Source organism: Struthio camelus, chromosome 1, assembly GCF_040807025.1.
Source record: "Struthio camelus isolate bStrCam1 chromosome 1, bStrCam1.hap1, whole genome shotgun sequence".
NCBI lineage: Eukaryota > Metazoa > Chordata > Aves > Struthioniformes > Struthionidae > Struthio > Struthio camelus.
This window is the reverse complement of record NC_090942.1, coordinates 28,952,527-28,965,922: the sequence shown is the minus strand read 5'-3', so window position 1 is coordinate 28,965,922 and position 13,396 is coordinate 28,952,527. Positions and strand designations below refer to the sequence as shown.

At 43.1% G+C, this 13,396-nt stretch overlaps 1 protein-coding gene across 2 annotated transcripts in view; it reads left to right on the top strand.

The window, feature by feature from the left end:
• Positions 1 to 9,900: 9,900 nt before the first annotated feature.
• ST7 (suppression of tumorigenicity 7) overlaps positions 9,901 to 13,396 on the top strand; it is a 162,372-nt gene continuing 158,876 nt past the window's right edge. Inside the window, exons 1-2 of one of the 2 annotated variants that reach the window (XM_068932637.1) lie at positions 9,901 to 9,964; positions 10,389 to 10,529. In XM_068932637.1, coding sequence (XP_068788738.1) covers positions 10,469 to 10,529 — 61 coding nt within the window. In that variant the 5' untranslated portion in view covers positions 9,901 to 9,964; positions 10,389 to 10,468. Of the gene's footprint in view, positions 9,965 to 10,043; positions 10,530 to 13,396 lie in introns of those variants that run through there. The other variant, XM_068932631.1, reaches the window with a different exon arrangement.

Here is a 13,396-nt window from a genome sequence, read left to right as displayed (position 1 = left end):
ACTAACTAGCAAGGAGAAAATTCTGCTTCCTTCTTTCCTTTTACAAGATGCTGCCTTGTTAAACCAGCTTTCAGATGACGTAAAATTGGGATACTTTGCAATTCTTTCACTTCATTGTAAAAATATGAGCATGAGGTAGCTGAAGTATAGTTGGCCAAAAAGCAGCTGGGAATAAAGACTCCCAAATTCAGATATTTGATTGAAAGAACTCTGAACAATAGTCTGATGAAAAATCTTGAAATCCTTGAATGGAAAGCAAAAGCTCACCTATTTTTCTCTTCCACAGTGTGGCAGGATCAGCTGCATCTCAACCAGTCTTGACAGAGCAGACAAGCATCTGTCCTGAAAGAAACAGCCAGTGAAACAAAGTTGAGATTTTGTTCTCTTGCCCTCTAGGACTTCAGTTTTATATTATTAGGCTAGATATTAGGAAAAGTTAAATCTTCCTTGCTGCATATTAACCCCTTTTTACTTTAACTATGAGCATACAGAATAGGTTGTTCCCATTTTCTTTACAACAGGTTTTCTGTATTTGAAGACTATCTCCATCCTCTGTAGCTTTTAGGCTAAAGACTGATTCCAGCAACTCTTGTTTCAAAGTGAAATCCAATACTTCTGTCATTTCTCAGCATCCTGCTTTTAGGATGGGAAAGGGTTTGTTTATTCTCCTCTGCACTCTTGCTAATTGGTCCAGATGATGTTGCAAGCTACTGTGATATTAACATAGTAGTTTGATTTCCTTGTGCTAGAAAATGGCCTTGAATGCTGTAGTATCTTCTAGTATTATCTTTAGCAACAATGAGAAGATTTTTATTATAACGTTAACATTATAACACGTGCGATAAAAAAAAACTGGATGTGTGTGCCTTATGTTATCCTTGTGTAGTGACAAAGTAGGCACGGGGAGTATATGAAAATGAGACCGTTCTGTATCTTACTGATGTGGACCAGCAAAGAGAACTAAGGGTGTCGTGGCATGAAGAGCTGATGGCTGCTGTGAGCTTACGCAGGGTGATGAGCTAGGGTGATGCCAGGGTGATGATCCTTGTTACCTGGAATATTCATGCTAATGGCAGGCAGTTTATCTAGCAATGCCCTGTAGGCACTGATGACCATGAAAACTGAAGAGGTGAAATGCCTCTCATGTCTTGCAGCTCTCATGTTCACTGATAGGATGTACATAACACATTTTTTCCTGCCTTTCTTCTTCATGCAGGAAAAGAAAAGGAGTAGGTGATCAATCAGACCACTGATTGTTACTCACTACCATGGTGTTCTTAGGGCTCACTGAGGATAACTTCTCCTCTCAGAAGCACTAAAGCTCATCTCACTGCTCCTACCATGTACTGGTGAAGACTAGATAGTAGCTGGCATAACATGCATGCGTGCATCTTCCATATGGCCTATCAGTTCTGTGTGGAGGAAAAGGTAGTATCTTTGCTCCACCAAGCTAGCCAGAGCTGCAGCAGAGCCTGGGTCACTTGAGAGCCTGTTTAAAGTTCCTGTAGGATTGTGCTGAGTGTGGCTACAGCCCTTTAACTGTCACAGATGTCAGGAGTAAGCTCAGTTGCAGAAGATACACGAGATATTTGGCTAAGAAAAGTAAATGGCAGACGTTCGTAGAGAATTGAAGTGTTGCTCCTGTGCAAGGGCTTTGCTGCAAGGCCAGGACAGAGCTTGCAAGGTAACTGGATTCTTCAGGTGCAAGAGGATCTGGAGTGAAGAAAAGAAGCAAGCAATATGGTCTATTAAAGTCAGTATTGAGTTGATGTTCTGTTCCAGTCCACTAATAAACTGTACCCTGAAGCCATCTTCTTTCATTTAAGAACTTGTCCCCCTCTCCTCAGCTCTTTCAGCTACATACTATGTGCTTTGCAGTCCAACCAGTAGTTAGTATGACCGGGTTTACTCTACCTGGATGTAAATAAAGAAAGCCAGTACATAATTTCCTAAAGCATAAATCTGACTACCTGACACTTACTCTCCTGATGAAGTCCTTCCAGACCAGTGGTAAAGTTCCTCCCTGGATGGTAGCTCCTAACACAGGTGTAGTAATCCAGGGCCTGGTATCAAAACGTAAGTGATAAGACTGGGCAGTAGCGGATGCAACCTCGGCAATCCCACATCCTAGGGTCAGAGTTCGGAGAAAAATCAAAATTGCTACCCAAGTGGTGAAGGCAAATACATACGTCCCCAGGTTATTTATAGCAGTGGGTTTCCGTTGCAGATAATGGGTCTGCTACAATCGTGGCTCTCTTTAACGGTGGAGATCACCACAGAGGATGAAAGAAAAGCACGGGAACACTCTCATGGGTACTCTATTGATTAAATTGTTGCAAAAAAAGACCTTCTATATGATTAGCTGTGCTTACAGCCAAGGCTGGGAACTGCTGGGGGGAAAGGATAGAAGTGTATAGGTGAGGTTAGCTGCTCTCCCACTAGTTTTTTCATCTTGTCCTTTCTCCTTGCTGCCATTCAGAGTAACCGATTCAGTTAGCAGGAAGAAGGTGAATTAGCTTCTCCAGCTGCACTGACTGAACAGGAAGTAAAGTCAGTCAATGCTGGAGTTAAATGTAAATGAGGAATCATGAGACATGCAAAATATGAGTATTTCTTCGGAATTGAGATGGGGCAGAAGAATCCCCATTGGACTAGCAGAGGAAAAAAAATTCTGTTAAGACCAACTAGCCAGGGTATACCTGAGCTAGCTTGTTGGAAAAGAATTTACTGGTTGATGATTTAAAATCTCCTCAACACAGAAGATAAGAGTGGAAAATAGATAAGATAAAGACTTTGGGTACAGTCTATAGCCTAGGAGGAAAAAGGCCTAACAGCAAATTGTGGCAGAAGGCAGTGCCAAGGAAGAATATATAAAAATCTATAATAAAAGAGGTGGGGGAAGCTGAGCAAGAACATGCAAGCAAGCAAGCAAGCAAGCAAGCTTCTGTCTTCTCTTCCTTTCTAAAAATGGCTGAATAGCAGAAGCACAAAGGAAAATAGAGAATCTCTTTTTTAAGAGAAAATGCATAGAAAGGGCAGGGCATATTTAGAAGGGAAGGAATTGAAAGCCGCTCAGACAACTAACTTGTCTCTCACCGGCATGCAGAGCACACCTGATGCTTGGCCAGTTACTTCTATCAGTCATCTTGCTGGTGGCTGTAGGAAGGAAGTGTGAACTGTCCTTACTAAAAGTTGTGTAAGCTGAGGAAAGAGAATGAGTCGGAGAGAGAGGAAGCAGCCAACAATACCTAAGCTCTACTCTCACAGTTCCGTATTTGTATAAAACGCCGGTGTAAGAACTATTGAAGGTGTCCAAATGCTTCATTCGTGCATTGAGAGCCATTGCAAAGCATTTTGGCACAGGGCCTGGGCCTGCTGCCCTGACCTTGGTGCCTCTTCCACCAGAAGAATGCTGCAGCCTTCTGCTCACCCTACAGCTGTGGGGGTGGCACCCTTTTCCCACGCAACAGCAGCTGTCGGGATTTAGCATTTTGCCTCCATTTAACGTTCCTTTCAATCTTATTTTACTCTAGGTCTGCTAATGTTCCTCATTTGGGGGGTATATATTGCGAGAAAGCCGGAATGTGATTTGCAGATGTGCTTGCTATTCCAAACTGAGGTCAGGCTGCAATTTAGTAAGTATTATGTAATAAGTGTTAAGCAATGCAAAAGACCCCATATTAGTGGCTATATTAAGTGTTATTATTTTTACATCACAGCTTACTGTTTGCAAAGGAGGTTATGAAAAGATCTGGTCTGAGGTCTATTAAGATCTGTGCAGTACTTAGTGTAGTGATAAGCATCACAGAAGAACCCATCAGGAATTTATTAATGCTGTATCTATAGTAGGTTTTGAATAATAGGTAGTAAATTAGGACTGTGGATACTTATTGAATAGTGAGACTGTAAATAGCATCTGGTACTTGCTCAGTACAAAAAAAAGCACCTTGTTCTGAGCAAGTTAGTGGGGGATGTGAGAAATCTCCTACCATGTTTTCTGGGACTGAAGATACCCTTGCTGCTACGTATATAACAATCTCAGCTAAGGCTGTGCAAATCATGCTTGCTTGTGCAGTAAATTCAGAGCTGTGTGATAAGAGCTACTAAGTGGGATATAAGCTAGCAACAATTCATGATAGAGAAAGCCACTTTACTTTGGGCTGTGCCAAGACTAGCAGTTAGGAGAAAGAAGAGAATCTTCTTCTGTACAAAGCAGGTCAGACTCTCACCTTTACTGGGTATCGTTTTGCATTCTTCAGAAACAAAAAGGAGATGAAATACAAAAATGTTATATGAAAGTTTTTTTATGGAGTAGAATTCAGCTATGTAGGTATGAGTTTGGCTAAAGAGCCTGGAACCTATTAGAATAATGTAGGAGAAAAGAGATATGAATTATTCAGATTCATTTTAAGAGGGAAGGAAGGCATACAGTTAAATTAATGAAAGAAAATTCTCTTCTTGAAAACATGTTTCAGGTAACAAATGTAAGTGTCCAGCTTTAATGCAAAGCATGAGGTTGGCACCAGCAATTAATCCTGAGCTTTGTTTTAGGACCTTGGGTAACCAAGATGCTCATAACAGTGGTAAGCCTTAACTCTCTGTCCTTCTCAAGCCCATCTCCTGCCCATGCAGGGGCATAGACAGTTTGCAGAATCCATCAGTTCTTTCTAACTGACCAAAGAATGCTTTATAGACAGGACTACAGCTCTGCAGCCACCACAGCAGTGGGATGCCTAACCCTTATAGTTATTCTCCTGCTTCATTAGCATTTAGAAAGTGGATCAGCTTAAGTACTCTGTTTTTAATCTTTGAAATGTCACTCTTACAGCCAGACCACTTTTACTCAAGAAGTGGCTATTGGTATTTTCCCTTTTGCAAACTCTCTCTGTGGTGGACTAAATCAGAGTTATCATGAGGTATCTTCTATTTTTTTAGAGCTTTCGATTTAGACAGAGATTATTGGGTAAACTTATTCATTACACATCACAAAACATGTTCCTCCTTTATTCACTATAACAGTGAGGGAAATATAATTTGGGATGGTGGTTTCATCATTATTAAAAGAGGAGGCAGGATAGCTTGAATGAAGGAGAGCTTGAAAAAGGTCTTGGAATACAAAGAATGATTGCTACATGGAAAGGAGACATGAACCAACAGTAATATGACAGACGGGACAAAACAGCCTGGAGAGCAAGGCAGGGAATAAGGTAGGGTGAGATGAAACTGAGCTGTAGGTAAGACAATGTTCTGAAGCCTGAATTTAAAGGGAAAAGCTAATGGAGACTTTTTCCCCTGTGGAAAGGGAAAGAGGATTGGAATACCATGGTGTGAAGGGAAAGATTTTTCTCAGCAATGACATACTGTGTGTATGTGAAGAGCTGATGCAAGCAGACCATGTAGGAAGGAGTTGCGCCAGACAAGAGGATATTCTGCTACATAATTTTGCAAAGGTTTAATAAGATATTTGGCTCAGCAGCCAAATCTAGTTGTAATATAATGAAATTGAGTGTGCCATTTGAATGCTACCTGCTTAGATTACAGATGATGTGCTTCCTGCTATGTTCTTGTCTGCCTACAGTCAAAGCTATTCTTATCCTTCATAATACTTGCCAGCTTCAAGCAGCAATAATTATCCTTACGAGACCCAGCCCTGTGACTTTTCTATTTCCTTAGCCTGAATTTCTGAAGACCAATTAAAATATAAATGTCAGCGAATTCCTGTTTCTACCCGTATATAATTGGTGAAGACAGTACTGACATAGTTTACTTTCCCCTCTCATATTCTGTATAAATTAATTGTGGATTTCAGATAGAGACGTTGAGAATATGTTCTCTATTAAAAAGGTTTGTTTATTAAATATAGTAACAATGCTCAGCAAACTAAAAATCACTCTCAATATCTTATTTCTTAAGGAAGGAAAAAAAAAAAAACTGACAAGATATTGAAAGACCAGAAAAGTCAATGTCTCTTCCACCTCCTATACCTCCAATTTTTTCTTGGAAGAGAAAAGCAGATTTACTATTTGGCTTCAATTCAAGGCATGAATATGGGAAGCTGATCTATTGTCCTTTTCCTCAACCTGAATGGAGGAGGGAGAAAGCAGTGCTGGTTCCCCACCAGTCTTTTAGCCATCTGTCTCTGCCTCCCTTTTTCTCCCACAACCTCATTTGCCTCCTGTGACGTACAGAACATGTGTGCAGGCAGATGCCAAATTCTGACTTGCCAAGAGCTCTTTTCTGACCAGCAGCCAACCTTGCAGCTTTTATTATTTCTTCATGAATCCTAAGCACGTACAACCTTATACAGATACTCATGTGGCTTTGTATACCCCCTGATTTTTATAAAGGATCTTCATAAAATACTTCAATGAACATGTGTGTCAACCTATTATATAAGAAATACATAAGTGCTGCTGGTGGATATTTCAGTGGAGTTTTACAAAAACATTTCAATATGCCTTAGCAAATGTGCATGTTTTGGGGAGGGAAAATTATGCCCTGCACTAACTTCTAATTATGCTCATATTCAAGGTGGAATTCCCCCCTGATTTTAGGGAGAACTAGTCGTTTGTTAGTCCTACAAGAAGAAAGGAAAACTGGATTTTTTTGGTTTGTTCTTTTTGTTTTTTTTCTGATTAAGGTTTATCTTTAACACTACCTGAAAATATTGAAACACTGTTCTGAGTTGCACTTAACTATTTTATAACTCCTTTCTTTGCACTGTGTTTACATTGACATCTTAGTGTTAACTGAATCGGGTCTAATTCAATTTGGTGAACTACGTGCTTTGGTTGAGAACAGATTTTCATATGTGTTTAACCTGAGATATATGTTTTCTTTTATTCAGACCTTCGAGTGTATCTAAAAAGTGCTGGGTATGATATCCCATGAACTTTCCTCGAGTGCTTTCAATCAAATTAGCAGATATTTTGTAACCATTGTTGATTTCAGTTTAGACTGCCATCTCCAGTTAATCCCTGATATTGTTGAATATATATCTGCAGATGTTTAATATGTACACTTTATACACATTTAATAAGCATGCTAGATATGTATGTGTGTATGTATCTACATGTATGTGTGTATATATTGTTTAATATGTATCTAGGTTAAAAGGTTGAAAGGCTTGAAACTGCCTGTCAGGATGCGATTGCTAACCAGAAATCAACTTAAGTTCTGGCTCTTTTGAACCAGGCAGACACTTCCCAGCATTCACAGATGTTCGAAGCCAATGCGTATATTGCTTACGCACTTTGCAAACATTGTAAAAAATATATCTGGCAATCGCTCCATTGCCAAGAATGCTTATACAATCTTACCTTCTAGCTAGGGCTCTAAGGCGATTGTACGCTAGAGGCCTAGGGAAAAGTTATTGACCTCTTAAATGTTCAGGCAGAAGATATTTTAAGGTGAACTGTAATCTTTTAAAGCACTAAAAAACCCACTACCTTGGATCCTGAACCATAAAAGCACATGGATATAATTTTGAAACTAGACTTCTGTTTTATAGCAGTAGCATCTATTCTTTCTGGTTGCCAGGACCCAAGTTCAAGAGTATTGCTTTCTTCTGGAAAAAGCTGACAACTTCACTGTGCCTAAAGTTTAGTAACTGTCATTGCTTCTGCTTCCTGATTTAATTTAGCAAAGTCATCAACAGTCGTATGAGAAACTAAGAACTCTGAACTTAATGGCAAATAAATTAGTAGTGTTTGCATATGCAGGCTACTTTGAGGTAGGAACTTGGATATTTGGAGGGCTGCGTGAGAAAACCTGTGAGTGAGAATTTAGTGGAAAAACTTAGCAGAAAGATAAAAGATTTTTTCAAACAATTTTTGTGCAATGAATACTTCAGTTGTATTCTTTTATGTTCTGACTGAGTGAGGTAGTTAATGCCTTGAGCTAGGTGACATTTAAAATCAGGTTTCTTTATAATGCTGAACAGTTTTCAAACACATACCTTATATGTCAAAGAAGAAGCAGACTTTCTATTAATACTCAGCCCCCTCTTCCAACAGAAGAGAAAGAGGAGAGGTGATTTGTGTTAAGCAGAATGTAAATTGTGAACTGGTCTTGAACATGAGCTTAAGCACTTCATTTCTGTTGTCCACATTAAAGTAATTTGTCATATGACTGCACGAAGCAGTCATGATTCAAAATATCCTAATGGGTAATTCCTGTTCACCTCATGCAAACAGTTGCTTTTTGGACACACTTTTTTGTTGTTTAGTGGACCATGAGGAATCTGTTGGTGTGTCCTACTAGGAGTCTGAAGAGCTAGATTTTGTTGGCAGCTTTGCTACTGTGAGGCATTCTACCTGGCTTTGACTCCGGGCTCTTTTATTTATTTAAATACTATATACTCACCCTAAAAGTACTGGAGCTCCATGGGTGAAAAGCATAAAATCAGCAAATTATTAATAACTACTTCAGATCCAGGGGAGAAGAAACACTGGTACTTAGAAGAAAGGCATGAAATTAATAAATACATGCTTTAAGTGGGCACAGTTCACGGTATTTTGATCTTCAAGTCTTAGAGCAGCTAAAAAGAAAATACAGCTGAAGAAACCAACACATTCAACTCCAGTCTTTGAATAAAAGACAGTTTAATAGAAGGAAAACGTTTTAAATAATTTTTTTAACGAAAAATAAATATTTATAGTAACACCATCAGTCTTTCATGTCCAAAGTTCATCATACTTAGTTTTGTAATATAGGCAATAATAGTCTCAAAACTAAAACAGGGGAAATCTATGGAACTGAAAAAATTGTGTTTTTTTTAATCAATACTTCAGAGAATGTGAAATGAATATTTTAATTTAGAAGTAAACGCATTATGGAATAATGTAGACTTTTTTCAGATGTGACTTGTTTTAATTATTTTTTTCCTTTTTAACTGGAAAAAGAAGCTGAAATATTTGAAATGTGGTTTTCCTCGGTATGTAGGTTGACTATAAATGTCCTTGTAACAGTTAAATTGAAAATGCCATCTGTATACTCCAGTCAAAAGTTTTGTGATTTTATTAGAGGGAGTATTTTCTCTCTGTCCATCTTGCACCAATATTCTGATGTTATCCTTTCCCTTAATCAGAAGATAGTATTGCTGGCTTCAAATGTATGAGACATAAAGCTTGCGTTCGAAGTGTACGCATAAGTCCCACTGCATGGCTGGAAAGAATAAATTTGTGAATCTTTCTGTCTTTGCTACTAGGTAAGAAAGCATAAATTTGTAATCAGCTCAAATAGATTTATTTTGCTGTAACATCTTGTCCTTAGATACTGTAAACATTCTGGAAAAGTTGTATTTATTATGTCTTGTCTATGATGACTTTTTTCCTTGGCAGTCCAGAAAATCCCAGGATAGAGTGGCAAATAGCAGTTTAAAAAAATCTATAAAGTTTCGTGCTCTACTGGTATTGCTTAGTAGCACTAGCTGTTTCTTAAGGCACTGGAAAGTATTATCGCACACCCAACGTTGTAGAAACATGCTTTATTTTAGAAACAAGATTATGCTTTATGTAAACTTTTTTGAATAAGACATTTATTTCTCTTGCCATAGTATCTTGAAATGAGGTTTGCAGTTCGCAGTAAAAAAGTGATCCCACATGAGTCCTTTTTGGTCTTGTAGTGTGAAAATATCAGCTGAAATTCTTGCTCAAAAATGTAAAGGTTGTGGTTTGCCTGGCCTTTTTGTTCCCCTGCAGCTTCTCGCTTTTCCTCCGCGCTTCACACCGTAGCAGCAGCCGCCAGCGTCCGGGGTAGCCGCGATCCCTCGCGTGCACACCCGAGTTGTCAAGGGATGGGGTCTCACCCCAACTATTCCAGTGTGAGGGGCGTCTCGCCACCCTGAAGAAGCCTCTGTGCTGTCTTTACCTTCCACAAAGGGGGGGGGGGGTGTCACGGCTACGCAAGGGCAGGTGTGGAGCTGCCACAGTGACACAAGCCTGCCTGGGCCTGGGGACCTTCGGTGAGTGTCTTCTCTGCTGGGGGGCACCAGCCTCTCCCTCCATCAGGCAGAGACCTTTCGAGGCGGGGAGGAGCAGGGAGCCGTTGGCAGGGCTGGCTGTGTTCAGCCGTTCAAGGCTCCGCGTAAAAACCGAGCCACTAAGTCGAGTTCGCCGCTATAGCGCCGGCGGGAGCCCCGCGGAGTCCATTTTAGCGTGCGAAGGCGGGCGCCCTCTCGGGCTCTTCAACGGCTCCCGGCCGCCCCTGACCGGAGAGACCTGGCGGGGGGCGGCGGCGGCGGCGTGTGCCTGTGCCTGTGTGTGCGAGCAGGGGGAGAGCCTGCTTGCTTCGGGAGGCGTGAATCATCCCACAAATACACACTGAGAGGTTGTGGCAGCAGAGAGCAGTTTTTTTTTTTTTTTCCCCTCTCAAAAACATGGCTGAAGCTGGGACAGGCTTTCTGGAGCAGCTCAAGTCCTGCATCGTCTGGTCATGGACCTACCTCTGGACCCTGTGGTTCTTCATCATGCTCTTCTTGGTCTACATCCTGAGGGTGCCCCTGAAGATCAATGACAATTTAACCACAGGTAGGGCGCGATCTCCCCGCCGAGCAGCCGTGGCACTTTCTCCACACGCCGCCCTGCGCCCCCTCCCCTCCCCCCATAATCGGCGCAACTCCCGCGGGGGCCCTGGCGGGCGGAGCCCCCACCGCCGGGCGCTGAGGTGCCGCAGCCGCCGGCGCTGCCCGCCGCTCCCCCGGCGCCCTCCGCGGCTGCCCCGCCGGCTCCCGGCTCCGTCCGCGCCTTGGGCGCAGCGAGGCGACCGCGCGTTTGGCCGCGGAGCCAAGGGCACCTCTTGCCCCCGCGACCGTTGCGGGCTCGGGCGGGAGAAGCGGCAACCCCGCGGCTCCCTCCCGCAGCTCCCCGCCGCGGCGGGTGCGGGGGGGGGGGTTGGGGGGAAGGCGTCCTTCCCACCCTGCGCGGCCCGGCAGAGCCGGGCGATCCCGGCCCGGCCCCCGCGGGCGGGAGGCGCTGCCGCTCGGCCGCGTGCGGCCCCCGCTGCCAGGCGGGGCGCGGCGGCCGGGCCCCGCCGGGGGCGCGCGGGCGGGGGCGGGGCAGCCCTCCGCCGCGTGCCCAACCGTCCCGCCGCCGCCGCCGCCTCAGCCGGTGGGTGGGCCTCGCCGGGGAGGCGCCCCGCTCCGCGGCCGGGAGATGCTGCCTTCGACATGGCCTCAAGGCGGACCTGAGACGCCTCTCCGCGGCTAAGGGCGAGGGAGCCCCCTTGGGGGAACCGAGGTGCCCTGGGCCCTGCCAAAGGCCGGCTTAAAGCCCGAGCCCAGGCGCTCGGGTATTTGAAAGTCCTGGTCTGAAGTCCTGTTGCAAAGGCAGAAGTTGGAAGGTGTCAGTTGGAGGGTGGGTTTTCCCCTCTCCAGAGCGCTCCTGGATTAAGGGTGGCTTTGTGGTTGGCGCGGTTGCAAAGTTCGGGGTTATTTGCAAGTCATTGTTCAGGATCCTTTGAGCATTTGCTCCTTCCCTGCTAGCTAGTGCTTTGTTCCCCAAATCCTCCGTGATTCGGAGTTCATAGTTTAATACAACAGGACCTCGGTTTTTTTTTTTTTTAATAATAAAAAAAAAAAAAGGTGACTTAGCTGTAGCTAGATCAAGAAGAGGGTCTGGCCTTAGCAATAATTGTATCCGCAGGACCCTAATAGGTATGTCACCGCCTTCAGCTTCTAAGGCACACGGTAGTAAAATCATAATGGAAAACTGAGCTGACGAAGTAATACTATGACTAATATGCAGCTTCTGTTATGGAATCACTGGTCTAGTTTCCAAGTGAGACTTGTAAACTAGTCAGTATTTATCTATTAACATCTGTCTAGGTAAAACTCAATTGATGCAGCCAGCTGAGGAAAGGTTTATATTTATATTTGCTGTTTGCTTTAATTGCATTTATCGTTCCTGATCTGGGGTCTAGGCCCCCAGCTGCATGTTCAGTCCCACAGCAGCTTTCTGTCTTTGTTCGACTACCAGTTTGCATCTGTTACTTCAATGCCTGGTCCTTAGTTCCTGAGGCCACGAGGTTTTTCTGCTATCAGATCAGATAGCTGCGAGGGTATCCCTAAGCTGTTTTTGGAGCAGAAACTGGCACACAGTGGGGCTGTGAGTTGTTAACAGAAGCATCCCGCCAGCAGTGGCACGTGTTCTGTGAGGCTGTGGATTTGTGAGTGGTGTTATAGAGGGCTGCTCAGGGAGCCCGAGGTGGCTGTAGACCAACAAGTTGTTGCTGGGGGTACAGATACTTTTCCCATGCTCCAGTGCTGTGTTTCCACTCAGTGGAAGTGCTGCTGTCCCTTGGGGCTGTCGTGGGAATTGTGAGCAGTCACCATGAAGGGTTTCCCCTCTGTACCTACTTCCTTGACCAGCCTGGGCGAGGAGGGGCCACGAGACCAATGTGAGGGCTAGCTAATATAATCATATTTCTGAGGAGCAGGAGTGTTGATTAAATATAAATATTTTGCAGGAGGGTGTTGGGCAGTGAACAACTTTGGTGTTGACTTTTGATCTTAGATTTTAATTTATATCAATAAATATATGAAGTTATGAATAGTTCTCTTCATGTGTGTTTGTATGTATATTGTGTGTGTGTGTATGTATAGATAAGTATAGAGCCATACCAGATGATACTAATGTGGAGTACCCAACAGCGTGCTGGGTGTTTGCAGATATATATGGAAGAAGTATTTCTGCCTTCAGGAGCTTGCAGTCCTAGAATTAGGTTTGTGAAGTAATGAGAACATATTGAGTAATAACGTATTTGCATGCCTTGTACTGAGGGCTTTTCTGTAAAGGAATGAGGAGGGTAATATTGGGTTGTGACTTTCTGTTATCTCACTTGGTCCAGCCGCTCCAGGAAGAGCTTGAACGTATATGGAAGTAATCTGTTAAGTGTTTAGATGAGAGTTTCCTCTTAGGTCTAGAAATGTTAAAGTAGCTGTGCTGCAAAAGAAACAGACTCTAGAAATCCCAGCATCATGCCAAGTGCCCTCTGTGATGCAGAGAGAAATTGCTCACTAATGTTTTATTGCTATTTACTTCTCTGCTTTGCTGGCTGAGATGAGCGATACTGCAAAAAAGCTCTGCTTGTTTCTTTGTGCCTGCATACCTACTTCCAGTCTGCCTGTATGTAAGGGCTATAATGGCACTGTAGAAGCTTCTTTCTTCTCCTCTTTTATGCTGTGAGTATAGGGAAGAAAGTAAAAATCACTTCATGAGCGTAGGACAAACTGTGATTGTGCCCTAACTGAAGCTTGCTGCTTCCTAGAGTATTATCCTAGAGTATTATTTCACATGACTTTTACCGTACCTTTTATTGAAGGAGTAAACAAATTTATTTTGATTAGTAAGCTCTTTGAGAAAATAATTGTATGTCTGACTTCAAAGTATTGGCTTAA